Here is a 15793-nt window from a genome sequence, read left to right as displayed (position 1 = left end):
TGTAGCAGATTTCCCATTCCTGAATTATGACAGAATCGAAGTTCATCGTTTATTAGGTTTGTGCTGTCTGTCAATCTCTGTTGCTTTTCCTCCCAGTATATGATCTCTGAGGTGGAAAGTGGGAGCTATTTTTCATCTGGAAAAATATTTGGCATCTTATGATTTTTGCTAACATACACAAATATGAATGACATCACAAAGTTATAAGAAACTTACCACACTTTGGAAAGACGCTCCATGTTCCATATCTCCGTCCTTCTTCATTAAACATTTCTATGCATTGCACCCTATAATCACCAATGAGTGTACGGCCTTCTGTGCATCTGACATTACATAGTGAACCTGTTGTTCCACCGCACTCGCCATGAAATTCCAGATACTTACCTTCAAAGTCTGGTGCAAAACATCCATGACCTTCAAAAGGACAATTTTTTCTTTAATAGATTTGAAAGACCAAAATAAAATATGTCAACTAGGCATGTTATTATCACATTATACTTTTCCATATGTATTTCTATTGTTCCACTTGTTTTTTGTTGGGGTTTTTTTTGTAGTTTGTTGTATTTGCGTATTTGTATTTTTCTTCTCTTGTCCATCTCTGTAATTGGGCAATCCTTGCCTGTTGAGACGAGAATAAATAAATAAATACAGTTTGAGACATAATTATAAGACACTTAAATTTTAGTGAAATCACAAGAACGAACAAAGTAAAAAACATCAAAAATTCCAAGCTGTTTTATGACAGTGCAAAATAACTTTATACCATATTGGGAATTTACAAAAATATTTTCACATTAGTTTATGGGGAAAAAATATAGTATAGACAAAAATATAAGACACCCACTGATTAATTAAGGATCTTGAGGAAAAAGTAAAATAAAATTCTAACAAATTACATATAAATTTATCAAAATCAATATTTTCTACAACCACCTCTATTGCTAATCAAGGCAAAAAGGTGATTTGGCATGAATTCAACCAAATCAATGAGAGCGTCACAAGAGACATAATTTCAAGCCTGTGATATGGTGGTTTTTTGAAACATCTGCTACTTGTGTATACTGATCTGCAAAGGAAGCCTCACAAGTTTTCCATGGGGTTGAGGTCAGGGAAATGAGCTGGCCATGAAAGAACAATGATGTTTTCATGCTTGAACCACTGCTTTGTGTGATCTGACACATGAATTGATGCATTATCTTGTTGGAGAATATGCAATTTTCGCCACCAAGAACTTCTTCATATGAACCAAGTTGCTCCTGAAAAACTTCTACATAGCTTTTGAGTTCATAGAAAAACTACATCAGTCTTTCCTCGGGTAGAAAATGCTCCCCAAACCATCACTGAACCACCACCCATTTGACAGCTCATTGTTACATTGTCGACCTCAAATCATGCCAATGCGAATGGAAACCATCTGCAGCATCAAGATTGAATTTCTTTTAATAAGAGAACATAACAGAATGCCACTGATAAGTCCAAGGCATATGTTTTGCGAAAATCAAACAAACCTGTTTGTGTTTCAAAGTTAATGAAGGTTTTTTTCTTCATTTCCATGAATTTGATGTTACTTGTAGAACTTAATACGTTTGAAATTGTTTGCTGTGAGCACTGCAGTTATAAGGAAGATTTTATATTTCTGGATGGCATTTTGCTCCTTACTCCAAGAGCACAAGCATTGCGCTTTGATTTGGCAGACAAGCATCAGATTGGTTTTTTTTACAAAGCTGCATATTCCATGGTTTAAACCATTTGTGATGGCGCATCAAGAACATCCAATTTCATTTGCTGTATATGTTTTAGAAACACTGGTGTGATGCAATAGCCAAATTTCATGAATTTAAATTTCTTGCAGCTCTGTACCCTGTGGCATTTTTTCTACTGGTGAGATAATGGCAAAGAGGGAATACTTTTATTGATTTGTATCCAGTGAAGTAAAACCAATGATTTGCATAAAGTAACACAGTGCTACACTACTGTAAAATGCTGGAAATGAAAATGTGTTATATTTCTGTCCTAATTTCTTACTCAAATTCACAAAAATATTAAAATATCAAAAACTGTTTCTCTGACGTCCTTATAATTTCACTTACAATTGTAAACAACATGACCGATACATGTAATCAAGTTTCATCATTGTGGTAATATTTTGGTTTTTTTTTCCCGTAAATATCTGTGGCGTCTCATAATTATGTCTGATTGCAATGATCCGAAAAAAATAATTATTATTATAATAATTATTTTACTCCTGTTCAAAATTATAAGAGGTACTTTTGTTAAGAGAAGGGGGTAGTTTATTTTGCAGTGAGAGAAAAATAACTCTACTTAAAAAAAATTACCTAAAATTCAAAAGGATTACTTGAGTATTTTCACTCAACAACATTTGAAGGTGTGAAATTTAATTTTTATGTGTGAATCACATACCTAGATGTATATTGATGAACACTGCTCCTGCTCAAGAAATAATGCACCAAAAATAAAAGTTTAGATTTGAATGAAATGTGGCATGTTTAATTGTCATATTATAATACCACGGTTTCTGAACTGTGTTTTGCCAAAGATTTCTTGGTGCACTGTGAGAGAGTGTTTATATCAGTGTAATATCAGTGCTTGAGAGAGAGAATGGTATAATTTTTTTTTAAGCCCCAATAATATTGGGGTTTAAAATAATTTAATTTTATAATCATACATATTGAATATTTATGATTGAAGCACAAGCCAAAAACGAAATAGGTTTATTAATGCAAAACACTTGTTATGCTTCTCCAAAAACACTGACTACCTTTAATTTCTTCTCTTTTAATTTTTGTGTGTATACTCAGAGAAATTTCACATTTTTCCGAAGCATTTCATCCTACTAACATTGATTAACTTTTGCATTTGTTGCAAGAATTCTGAAGCTCTTCAACTGATTAAGGCTAGCTTTTGCATCTCCAAACCCCTTGCCATGAAGGTTCCTTTTGATTTGACAAAAAATTAAAAAGTTTTTAGGGAATAGTGTGTGTGGGGTTTGCTTTTGTCACAATGCAAAAAATGTAATGTAGCAAATGTAATGTTTGCTTTTAATTTAAGAGATGCCTCACAAAATAAAATGGGCAAAAATCTAAACAAAGGTTAAAATTAAAATACTGTGAGTTAATCAAAATTGAAAATTTCAATAAGTTCACAGCATTCATCACCCGTGCGAACGAAACATTGAAAGACGAAAACTTTACATCACGTCGGCCAAAAATCCCAAAACTTTAAATTTTAATTTGCATGGTGGCCACGAAAGCGTTTTTGGTTTCACTGTCAGCTTAGTCAATGATGATGACCTATTTACAAATTAAATATCTAATACTTTGGTATGCAACTTCGTGGCACTAAATGACCTTTATTAAAACTAATGAAATGAGAAGGAATTTTCTACTTTCACTTGTATGATACAATTCATATTGTTGGGTTTCATTAAGAAAGGACATATGCTTTATTAAGAACTTGTACAAGCAACTTGTTTGGCAAAAATGATTTTTATTCATATTTATCTCTAACCCTTTCGTCTAATTGAAAGGAAAACAGCTGATTCCAGAGGTAAAAAAAATAGTTTTAAATATTTCACCTTTTTGAAATAAGTTAAGATTCTCAAAACTTACTTCGTGAAAATAAATATTCAAACTTTGATTTCTTTTAATTTTTGCCACTGGCGAAAATATAGCAAAAACTACCCAACCTTGACAACAACTTACAAAAGCTGAATAACTCGTGAATAAGCAGCAAAATACTGAGTAGTGATCATGCCTAACTTAGATACACTAATTTTTTAATCTGTGTCATTAACTAAATGCCTTTTCTATAAATTTTTTGCCTATTTTGCTTAGGTTTCAAAATAATTTATTTTTTATGGTTAAATCCTGAATTAGATATATATTTAATATATAATTTTTTGTATAGATATATATTACAATTAATAATTCATTCTTGATAAAAAAAAAAATTTCTGGATTTGGTTTTGATCAGTGTAAGCAATGTGCTGTATAATTTTTATATAGAGCCCTTGATCCTTTTGCAATACAAGATACATAAACCTCTGGTTTTAAAGAGATCTAAATTTGTTCATTTTCCAGTAAATGTGACAAAGTCCATCATAATTCCAATTTTGGTACAAATTTTAACTTAAAGAATATTACAATAATGTAATTAATTTTAAATTTAATAATGATTGGTCTGTTTTGCTAATTATTACAATAATGATTAGTCTGTTTTGCTCTGTTGATTGAAGTTTTTGATGGAGATTAAAAATTTTGATGAAGCTATACATATTTTTTCAGTGTAAAATCTTTGATATTTTGTTAATAAGGACTTCCAAAAATTAGGCAGATGAAAAAGGTTAATTTCCCAGCACGGTTCACTCATGATATTATTTTCACTTAAAAAAAAAAAAAAAGAGTTCAATTGGTAGGTTCTTTTATAGTTGAAATTACGGTGCAGGAGGTCCTGGGTTTGATTCGAAATATTAATTTCATATTGTGAAAACTGAAATTAAATGAAGAACACATTCTCATTACAATAACTAGCAGGGATGTAATGAATATTCTGCCACTATTCGGTATTCTGCCTATTCAGACCTTTTGCCGCATATTCGATTTGGCCGAATATCTGTAAATCTAACAAGAAACTAATTTTTAATTATATTAAGTGGGATTTTCCCCATAAATTAAAAATTTATACTGATTATATTTTACTAAGTGGTGTATATCCGTTTCTATGAAAGAGGTGTCAGAGTGAATTTCTAGAATAAGGAACACATGAAACTGAAAATGTAATCCTACTCCAATAAAGTGCAAGTGAGCATGAATTAGAAGTTCACTAACTCAAGGATGAACCCAGACAAGATATGTATTGTTACTGAAAGGAATGAAAGGAACAAAAAGTATCTAAAGGGGAAAAAATATGAAGATAAGCAGTAAATTTTATTATGCCTTACTAGTTGAGAGTGAATAATGGTTGGCATTCTCTTAATTAGATGTATAATTGGTAAAAAGTGTTGAGAAAAAAATTGATTCTGCAAGTAATATTAAAATACAATATATGATCGTTAAATTTTAATGTCAGTATCATGCAATGAAAGTCTTTCAATTGTCATTGTTTTAAATATTTATTTAAATAATAAATTGCACAATTAAAATTTAATCATTTAAAATTACCAATAATTTTATTTTTAATTAATAACAGTTTCATTCATAAGTAGCTATAATACCCGGCACTGCCCGGGTTTTCTTTGAGGCTTTCAGGATCACGTGATATCTCCCTTTTACTTTGAGGGCCATACATACCGTGTCTAAGTTAGCCAATAGGGTGACTTCTTGCACGACTAATGAAATGAACAAATCTAGATTTAAAGAAATGTATTTTTTTTTCTGTTTTCAAGGGGTGCTAGCAGACCCGTCATTTGGGGAGGGGGGGGGGTCAGCGGGACAGTTGCCCCCCTCGGCTTTTGAAAATACACTAAAAATGGTATATATCAGGAGTGGTACGTTTTTGACGGTTTAAACTGCAGTTTAAACTGTCACATCAAAAACCTTTGTCAAAAATTGTCAAAAACCTCAAATATTGCTTTTCGATATAAAAATTCCCATTGGAAATGCATACGTTAATTGCATGTAATGTTTAAAGTGACTATGTTATACAAAGAATAAATATTTAAAATATGATTCTAAAATAATTTTCTACTCTCGACAGAATTATTTTGGACAATATACATGTTTTTTTTTTTCTCATCATCACCAAAACTGTTGATAACAATCAGCAACTGGATGTCATTACACCAATTTCTCTATTGTGGTTTTTTTTATATGATTAATGAATTGTCTGATTCCATTGAAGTGTTCTAATTGTTTGTTTATGATGTAAAAACATTCTGTAGACAAGCTCAGTTTATAGTGTAAGCATAATTTCTTGAATTTGAATATTATTAAATGTAAAATCTTGTCTTATAGCAGAAAACATTATTTTTTGCATAGCTATAATACTGACAATCAGCCTTTAGAATGTGTATCATAAGACCATCTCATACTGGCATTAAGAATGCCAACTTCTCATACTGCAGGGTGATCCAAAAGTTATGCAACTCGTTATACAAAAATTAATTTCTCAAATTCTACTGATTGTAAATGAAAAGTTTTTTCATAGACAGCAGCACTATACTGTTCAAGATGGCAACAAATACTTGCATTGGCTCTTTTTTTGTTGTATGATCAAGATGGGTTTTTTTGCCAGAAGCAAAGAATTTTTATGATTAAACAATATTTTTCAATTCATTCATTTGACACAGTTATTGTGTTCAAAAATGAATTCTCAAATATTTGTGCCCAATAAGACAACAATCTTCTGATTGGTGTCCTATTTTCAAGAAACTGCAAATTTCAAAGTTCACAGGTGAAGTGGGTGTCCATCTCTGAACCAGCAAGGAATGTGTGAGCAAAAGAACAAAATTATGAAACGTACTGCTCACAAAGCCCTGAAGAAATTGGAGTTTAACGACTGCCGTGTTCAGGTTGTTCCAGAGTTGGCTACAAATCAGATCAAACATCAGAATTTTGTGCACTAAAAATCTATATGCCTATCATGAAAATACTCTTCTGCATTTGATCAAAATCAGTGTGTGGTGCTTAATTTCACACCGTAGGAATTTAGGAAAGTGTGATTCATTTTTTGTTTTTCAAGAAACAGTGGATGGGAAACTGTAACAGGACATCTTATAATTCATCGCACTGTTGGGTGAAAATGAATGTTTTTGCTTTTTTACAACAGAAACCTGCCATATGTCTAATGAGATAATGGATTACTCCACACATTTTTTGATGACTGCCTCAGTAGAAAAGGATTATGGCCACGAAGATTACCAGACCTGTCATCATGATTTTTTCCTGTGGGGACCCGAAAACAACTGCACAAGAATAATACCCATTTCATTAACTAAAAACCATTTAATCAAAGACTGAAAAATTATGTGCCACGAGAAAAGTGGCTAGAAACCTCGCAAAAAGAATGTGCACTTTCATTCACTCAAAAGGCTCACAATTTGAAATCATGTTGTAACATTTTTAAAGAAACTTTGTTTTTGTATCCACAAATATTGTCTTATTTGAACTATTTGTTTTTTTTATTTATTTTTTTGATAGTATTTTAAAAATAAAATATTTTAGAACAGGTTGCATGACTTTTGTATCATCCTGTAGTTTATCACACACAAACGTTGGCCATGTCTCCATACAGTGGTTTTCTACTAATGAGTGAGAAATAAATGTGCCACCTATTATGGTCGCCTCAGGCTCAGTGGGTAAAGAACTTCGCTTCTATGTTCTTCCTCCTGGATAGAACCTGTGGATCCTGCTGGTAACTTTCATGGTGAAAGACACAAGCATCTTATCACTGCACCACTCGGACGCTCAACTTCACATACTACTTTACCGCACACCAACTCTGGTCATGTATCGCCAGACAGTAATTTCTAACCAGAGGAGCTGGGTTGGAAATGAAGGCTGCATCTATCATTGGTTGCCCCAGGCTTGGTAGGTAGAAAACTTATTTCTGATGTTCTTGCACAGATTCAAACCCATGTACCTTGACTGTAACTTTCATAGTGGAATACGAGCATCTTACCACTGCACCACTCAGACACAAATTCACATACTGGCAACAAGAATACCAACTTCTCAAATACACATAATATTCCTCTTCTGGAGGGGGAAAGTTTGAGAAGCTATGGTTTAATTTCTCATAAAGGATGAAGCTTGTCTCTGCAAAAATAGCATTTCTTAAGACATTGTATCAAGCACATTATTGGTTCCATAAAGTGAGAGTATTATCAATTTTAGCCAATCGTGCATTTTTTTTTTAGATGAAGTAAAGCACTCACCACATTCAGGACTTGGTGTCCATGTTCCATCACTCTGACAGGTCACTGTTAAATCTGGAGGCTGTATTATAGCATCCTGTACACACACAACAGTGCAAACTGAGTTTTCCTTGCGGCCATTTGTGCAAAACGCCTCAACAACGGTGCTTGAGTACACTGGTGGTCCACATTCCAATTCTATAATAATATGAGATACTAGATTCAGATTTGAGATAAGACAGTCATGCACGTGCAGTTCAGTCAGCTAACTGCACGTGCATAATCAGGTGAAATCTGAATCAAGCAGATATGGGGGAATCATTGACAATACATTTATGCAGAAAGTTCTGTTCCTTTTTTGAATATTTAAAAATGAATCCAATGATCATTTAGGGTTTCAGAACTATGATATCATAGTTAAGTGAGTAATCATCACGAAAACTGGTGAATGTTAACACAACGATATGCTTAATGCACAAAAACAAGATCTCGTGCATGTGAACAGTATCATACTTATATGTTTTTACATGCATGTTTGCATAGGGTTGCCAGGTTATGGAACTTGGAAATGAGGATGCATGTGTGTGTGCAACTTTGCCAATGTCACTTACATATGTCCATGACAACTTTATCAATAAAAAAAAAACAATTGCTTTTAGACCAAAACACAGCCGCTTTTCACCAATTTTTTACCACAAGTTGGTGAAAAACTCGCTTAACAGAGAGTATTTATTGGAAAATAAGGCAGTGAGTGTTGTTCAATCCACTTTGTTTATTTCTGAATGAAAGGGAGTTTATGTAACCCCATGGCCATCCTAACGCAAGGGATGGCCTAGAGGCTCCAGTGCTGTAAAAAGTTCAAGAGATGTTCAAAAGTTCTTAAGATAAACAGAGATCGTCAGAGGCAATTGGAATGTGTTATAAAATGAATAAGACTTGTAAAATTTCTTGTGAGGAATGAATAAAGTGTATTTGTTGTGTTGAATAAAGTATATTGCATTTAGAAGTTGCATAACTGAGTGATTTCATCCTGAAATTGTGTATTGTATAAGGGACCTTCTTATAAAGGTGAGTTTTTTTTTTTCTCGTTATGGAGCATGCATGGCCGGGTTAGAACTGAATCTGTTTCACTTGAAGACAACTTGAGCTGTTTTCTGTAAATTTATACGGCAATTGGTCAAAAAGTGTAAATATGTATGTAAAAGAAATCAAATACACACAATGATGAAAAAGCTTTTTCCTTAAAGAAAAAAAATTTGGAACCACAAAAACAAGGACAACAGGTAGAAATTTCTGAAATTTACAAAGATGGCAAAAGAAATTAGGGCCTGTCTAGATAAATGAGGATGGCTAGTAACCCTATGTTTGCATGCTACATAGACAAAACATATTGAAGCAGATATGAACTTATATGCTTAACATTGATGAGTTAAACTTGAAAACAGTATATATCAATCAATTATTTTCCTTATCCATAACTTGTAAGTATTAACTAGAAAAATTTGAATTAGAGAAAAATTTCAATGAAATATACCACAAGGTGGGATAGCAATTGACCATGTCAAAACAACTTCACATTTGACCTCTGCATTTCCACTGCTATCATATTGAGTGTCACAGATATTGGCAGTATTACATTCAACTTCTATTGTTTGGCTACCACCCATTGTATGCAAAGGGTTAACACAGTCCACAATGCACTTTGAGTAGATTTTGAACCCATCAGTACATGATGTTGCACGGCTTCCAGCTGGTATCGTCAATGGTTGGCATTCCGGTTTTAAAACTGAAAATATTTTTAAAAAATTGACGAAATGTAGGAAATTTTAATCAATTTATTATATGATAATGAATATACAGAATTTTTATAATCCACACAAATACAGTTAGACACCACATACAGTCGGACCCACTTATAACAAATTTAAAAAAAACAGCGAATTAGTTTGTTATACGTGAACTTTGTTATCCGAGGATGATGTCACTCTCCGCTATCCATACAGAGGTTTTTAACAGCTGGCTGATGCGAAGATATATTTTTGGAAAGAGAAAATTCCACTGCCTCTGTGGGGAATCAAATCCACATCCTTTCACTTTCTGGGTGAACGCCCTAGACCAATAGACTACAGAGGCAGCGAATATCACAATTTTTCCTTGGATTTCATGTGCATTGAACGGGCCCGTACATGGACAGTAATCATCCTTGGATAAGTCGCCATCTGGTGGCATTGTCAGCAATTGTGAGCTTTGACCCGAGTTAGGTCCAACCATCCATGTATGGGTCCCGTTCAGTGCACACGAGCTCCAAAGAAAGATTGCGATATTCGTTGCCTCTATAATTTAGTAGTATAGGGCGTTCACCTGGAAAGTGGAAGGAAATGGGTTCGATTCCCCGAAGGGACAGTTGAATATTTTCTCTTTCCAAAAATATATCTTCGCATCAGCCAGCTGTTAAAAACCTTCAAACTTTGTTATATCCATACTAACTTGGAAAATAGTACTATTAAGAGAAATGAAACATAATTTACAAGCACATGCAATTTTTTAATACAAGTACTTTAAAAATAGATAATTATAAAAATTAATTCTATATATTAAAAAAAAATTGAAAGTTGATTGAAATTTTACATCATTAAATACACGAACAAAAATATGTTGATCATTACTAGTTTATTTTCCCTTATTATGACTTTGGACGTTGAATGTTTTGTGTTAAAAAAGTATTTACTCAATAAACATGCCAAATGCAAAGTCTTTTCTTTTAGCAGAGTCAGTGGAACACACGTGCAGTATTTCTTTCTCACTTTTTCGAACAATGCAAGAGCTGCTTCCATATCAGTGTGAGCTCCATCTCTCTTAATATTTTTTTAACAGATGTTCAAATATCACCATCAGATTCTTCTTCTCTCTGAATTGGAATTTCTCTTTAATTCCCTCTTTGCTCTTCAAAATCGTGAATAACAAACTTTGAGTAATCTCAAATTTCTTTGCTACCTCACTTTTTGCCCGGTTTTGGCTTTAAGCCAACTGTATATCTTCAATTTTGAAAGCAATAAAAAGTGTATTGTGTTTGGGCATTACTCACACATGATAACACTACCACAACCAACATCTGAATCTAGCTAAAGAAAAGTGGAAAACGGGAGCGTCTGAAGTGTTTTAGATCTGCGGGTGCTTGAATTGAATTTTGTGTAGGACACTTTCATTTCTGAATCAATTCTGGGACATCTGAAAGGTGATGAAAAATATAAAGGCATTTTAGAAAGAATAAAAAAGTAAAGAAGAAAACTTTCTCTTCTTTCTTCTAAGACTTTCTTGAAGCAAAGTAGAACTCAATGATGAACAGTAAAATAAAATAAGAAGAAGAAAGACAACTTTACAATAAATACCAAAAAATGCATCAATAGAATGTCTTCCAGGAAAATTTGTGATACCTAAGTTCTTTAACCAGGTCCTACTGCAAGGGCGTAGCCGGGGGGGGGGGACTTGGGGGTCTGGTCCCCCCCCCCCGAAATGTGAGAAAATGACCGAAAAAAGGGAAAAAGATGGCCAAATCCATTGTTCTGTCACTTTGGTCCCCCCCCCCGAAATGAAAGTGGTCCCCCCCCCGAACGAAATTTCTGGCTACGCCCCTGTCCTACTGTATAACAAAGTCAAGGAAAGCAGAGAAAATAAAGGGTGTTTTAAAAAGAATCATCCGATTTAAAAAAAATCATGACTATTCAGCTTTTAATCCATTTGGATCGAATAATGAATAGGTAGAAAGAAGGAAATCTCAAGTTTTAGGCAGTTACCAACAGGTAGCGCTAATGCTCTTCCTTCGGCCGCCACTTCTGTGTTTGTCAAGATTGGCTTTTCCCACAGTTAGAAACCGATTCAGATGACTTCATTTTCCAGCAGAACAGGGCACCACCACACTGGAGCTTGGACATTCGAGAACTTTCGAACAATTACATTCCTAAACGATGGATTGGCAGTATGGGACCTGACGATTCAGTTAAACAACATCACTGGCCTCCAAGATCGCCGGACCTCACAGTGTGCGATTTCTTATTGTGGGGGTTTATAAAAGACTACGTTTATGTGTCTCCCCTTCCAGCTACATTAACCGAATTGAAGATATGCATAACAGCGGCTATAGAAGCAGTGGATGCAAACATGCTCGAAAAGTTTGGGACAAATTTGACTACTATATAGACATGTCGTGCATCCCAAGGTAGACATATTGAGTACCTTTAATTTGGTTTGTAAAAAAACTTTATGATTAGCTATGTAATATACAATTTAAAATGAATCTTAAGTGTCTATGTGTTCAATATTTTTTGTAATATACACATTTCAAATCTGGTGATTCTTTTTGAAATACCCTGTATTTAATGCATGTAAACTACTTTGGGCTGATGAGTATAACATTACCCTTTAAGCCTGAGCTCAAACGATCGTGCAGGTGAAATACTTAACAAATATTCATGTTCTCAAAAGTTTCCCAGTCTTAAAGGGTTAACTATATCCTTCATGCATGATATCAAATTTCAATTAATATTAGAATTTTCAAATTACTAACTGAAATAGTAAATTGAAGGAAAAAATTTTAATTGTAACCTAACTTGATTCATAACTGTATCATTGAAAACATATGCTTTTATATATCTCTTCTTTCAATGCTCCACTCTTACCATCAGAAAACAGATTCTACTTGTTTCTTGAAATAAAACTTGCAAAATATAGAGCTTTTTGGTATTCCATGTGCACCAATATCCCGAAGTTACACAGTAGGTAGGACCAACAACCACAGAGTAAGTCGGGGTACAGTTTTCTATACAAATACATATAATATTTGTTAACTGAGACAAATTTTTTGGAATACCTGTCTTTTTCTTTTTTTATTATGACAGTAATACCATGGTTCCACAAAATCTAACTTGCACCGTGACTACAATCTGGCCTGGTGAAAAAGACTATTCCTCTAAGTTGTGAGTAAATGAAAGTCGTGTTTAACATGGAGCCTATATTGCATCCAGCAAAAAAGCCTATTCCCCCCTGGCTTTTGAAAATTGAAAATACACTAAAAATGGTATATATATATATATATATATATACACACCTTGCGCCCCCCCCTCCCCCCGGAAAAAGTTGAAATGACGGCCCTGGAGCAGCTTGTACGCCATTTGATGGCAAGAAAACAATTTTCAGTCATGAGTTGAAATTAATTGAGTTACACACCAGGTGCATTTTCATCAAACAAATTATTTTTTAAACTGGTGTGTTGGAAAAATTAATGAAATTGACTTTCACAAAAATATGATAATAAATAAAAATTGGGATTCTATTTTTAAATTCAGGCAAAGTTCCCATCTTTGTACAGTCAAATCTCTTGAAGGGATCTCTCTTGAACAAGAAAAACTTTCACCCAGTAAACAGAGTAAACAATGGCCTTGCTACTTCCTAGCCCCCAGTAATGCATTCATGCACGTAAAAACCTAATTTCAGTTATTTAAAAATTAGTTCAGTTTCGGAAATTCATTAAGTTAATTATATTTATTTATATATCATTTACCTTAACTTTCTCTTCCATCCCAAGATCATGGAATTTTGCAAAAGCTTAGTGCCATTTTGACAGTAGTAGGCATTTTTTAATGCTCACAACCATTGCAATAATGATAAAATAGTTTTTAAAAAATAGTTCCAGGCTATTAGTGCACTGAGAGAATTAAAATTATAGTTATATCGAACCAGTAATTCTGTGGTGTTTGGTCAGAACATATCTCCAAAAAATGATGTTTTGATCTAAAAGTAAGTCTTGCTAACTGAAACTAATTAGAAGTGAGAAAAATGCATAAATACTTGCGTACGGCTCTAAGGAAATGACAGGACATGGGTTTGATTCTCCTTAAGGGCAGTTGAATTTTCTTTCTTTCCTAACTCCATGTTCGCACCAGCCAGCAGTTGAAAACCTTTGTATTTTATGAAGTATTTCCTATTTTAATGAAACTTTTTGAAATCGTACTTTCACAAGTGATTCCCCCAACTCTTTATATCCCGACTGTACTTGAAAGTACTAGGTTAGATAATTTGTTTTGAGCTAACTGTTTCAAAAACACTGTTTTTTGTTTGTTTATTTTGCCTTTAATTATAACTAAAATGATCTACCAAATAATTTACCTTATAATGTATAACTATTTATTATTATCATTACATTTATAATTTTATTTTAATTTATTATAATTTTCTTCATATTCTACTTTTCACATTTCGTATATAAACGGTTAAGTGTGGAGACGTGTTATCAGAATTTTGATAACATGAGGACGCATCAGAGGAAAATGAGGACGCATCAGAGGAAAATGAGGATTTCAAAAAAAAAAAGTGACCCAGTTAGCTGAGTTACATGTTATTATCCGAGTGATCTGTTAAAGAGATTTGACTGTATACTATAGCCGCTTAAAATACCAATGTAGTTTCATAAAGTATCATGTTCTGATGAAATAAAACAATTCCTTATTTGATTATCAATCAATAATCTGGTACTATCTCTGCAACAATCCAGTGGTTATGATTGAATTTCAGAAATATGCATTTTTTACAGAGAATCACATAACTTCGATATTGAAAACTCATGGTAACATAAGTCAGGGTATTTTTGTAATGTTACTGTAAGTAATAGCTCACAATGCATAACTTTTTTGAAATATGTGGACCTGGCCATCGTTCTGTCAGCTAGTGTATAACTTCAAGTGCTTAGACCAATGATACACCACCTTCTCAGCGAGAAACGATGTCACTCTCCTGTGTTCATAAGAAGTACGAAAGACAGGATACCAAGCCAAGATGATGAATTTCAGAAAGAAAATTCATATCAGAGCTTAGTAGTTAATAAAATAAAACTTTTTTTGACATTTTGAAAATACAACAAAATCACATAGCACTAGAGAGAGAGAGAGGACCTAAACTTTATTTCAGCTTGAGCTATTATTGTTTTCAATAAAAATTTGAATTCAAGATGGAACTCACAAAAAATAATATAAATGTATACACTAAAATGGAACTCACCACATGCAGGCAAATCTGTAAACTTGTTATCACCAAGGCATGTAACCTGATCGAATCCATACATAGCTGCATCTCCCTCGCATTCCACAGTGCAAGTCTCATTGATCCCTAAATTGTCACAAGTTTCTCCTTCTTTTGCTTTCAGTGGAAGTGTCAGTTCCAATCTTCCACAAGGATATACTTAAAGAAGAAAACATTCATAACTTTGCAACATGATCAACATACACTGAATGTGTTTTTATATATTGAAATTGTATTTTGTTACACGTCATCACTTGGCAGAAATATCTCAGCAATATAATATTTTACTTATGTATTTATTTTGTTTCTTAACACCAGATCTATGTGATTGACTCAAAAGTGTTATGACATGAAATAGGAATGAGATGTAATAGAAAATTTTAAATAAATGCAATTATATGTTTCATGAGGAGAGGCAGATGAATAACACTGATTTTAGTGTCAAAGATATTCCAGTGATTTTAAGGTAATTTTGGAGCATTGAATCTCAATCTGGCATTGTTTTTTTGTCTGATTGGCTCTAGTTTTTCGACAGAAACACATAAGCAGCACACAAATCATATTGAAGCTGTGCAAAATTCAAATTGTAATAAACTTTAATCAATCAGTTTGATCATAAAGAGTAATATATATATATATATTATATTTATTATGGGCATCTTTTTCTCAGCCACCTCATTGGGCATTTTGGCTGTTGTGGTGCTGTATTTGTATAGATATATATATATATATATATACATACATAAATAAATCAGAAAATAAATAAATACCAGCAAAGACAAATGATACTCCAGACTCATATATTGGTAGGAAATTATAAATATACTTGACTGAGGAAGATCAAATCTT

General features: G+C 33.2%; 1 protein-coding gene across 1 annotated transcript in view; it reads right to left on the bottom strand.

Moving 5' to 3' along the window:
* The window catches only part of LOC149081328 (complement receptor type 2-like), a 123588-nt gene that overhangs the window by 82189 nt on the left and 25606 nt on the right, over window positions 1-15793 (bottom strand). The window contains exons 9-12 of the mRNA XM_089238318.1: window positions 14924-15103; window positions 9408-9659; window positions 7895-8071; window positions 217-414 (exon numbers count right to left, since the gene is read on the bottom strand). Coding sequence (XP_089094444.1) covers window positions 217-414; window positions 7895-8071; window positions 9408-9659; window positions 14924-15103 — 807 coding nt within the window. The remainder of the gene's footprint in view (window positions 1-216; window positions 415-7894; window positions 8072-9407; window positions 9660-14923; window positions 15104-15793) is intronic.

The sequence above is a fragment of the Pholcus phalangioides genome, unplaced genomic scaffold (genome assembly GCF_987345545.1).
Source record: "Pholcus phalangioides strain wild (caught in Gottingen) unplaced genomic scaffold, Ppha-v1.0 ptg000010l_1, whole genome shotgun sequence".
Classification (NCBI taxonomy): Eukaryota; Metazoa; Arthropoda; class Arachnida; order Araneae; family Pholcidae; genus Pholcus; species Pholcus phalangioides.
The sequence above is the reverse complement of the archived record's forward strand: the minus strand, read 5'-3'. Positions and strand labels throughout refer to the sequence as shown.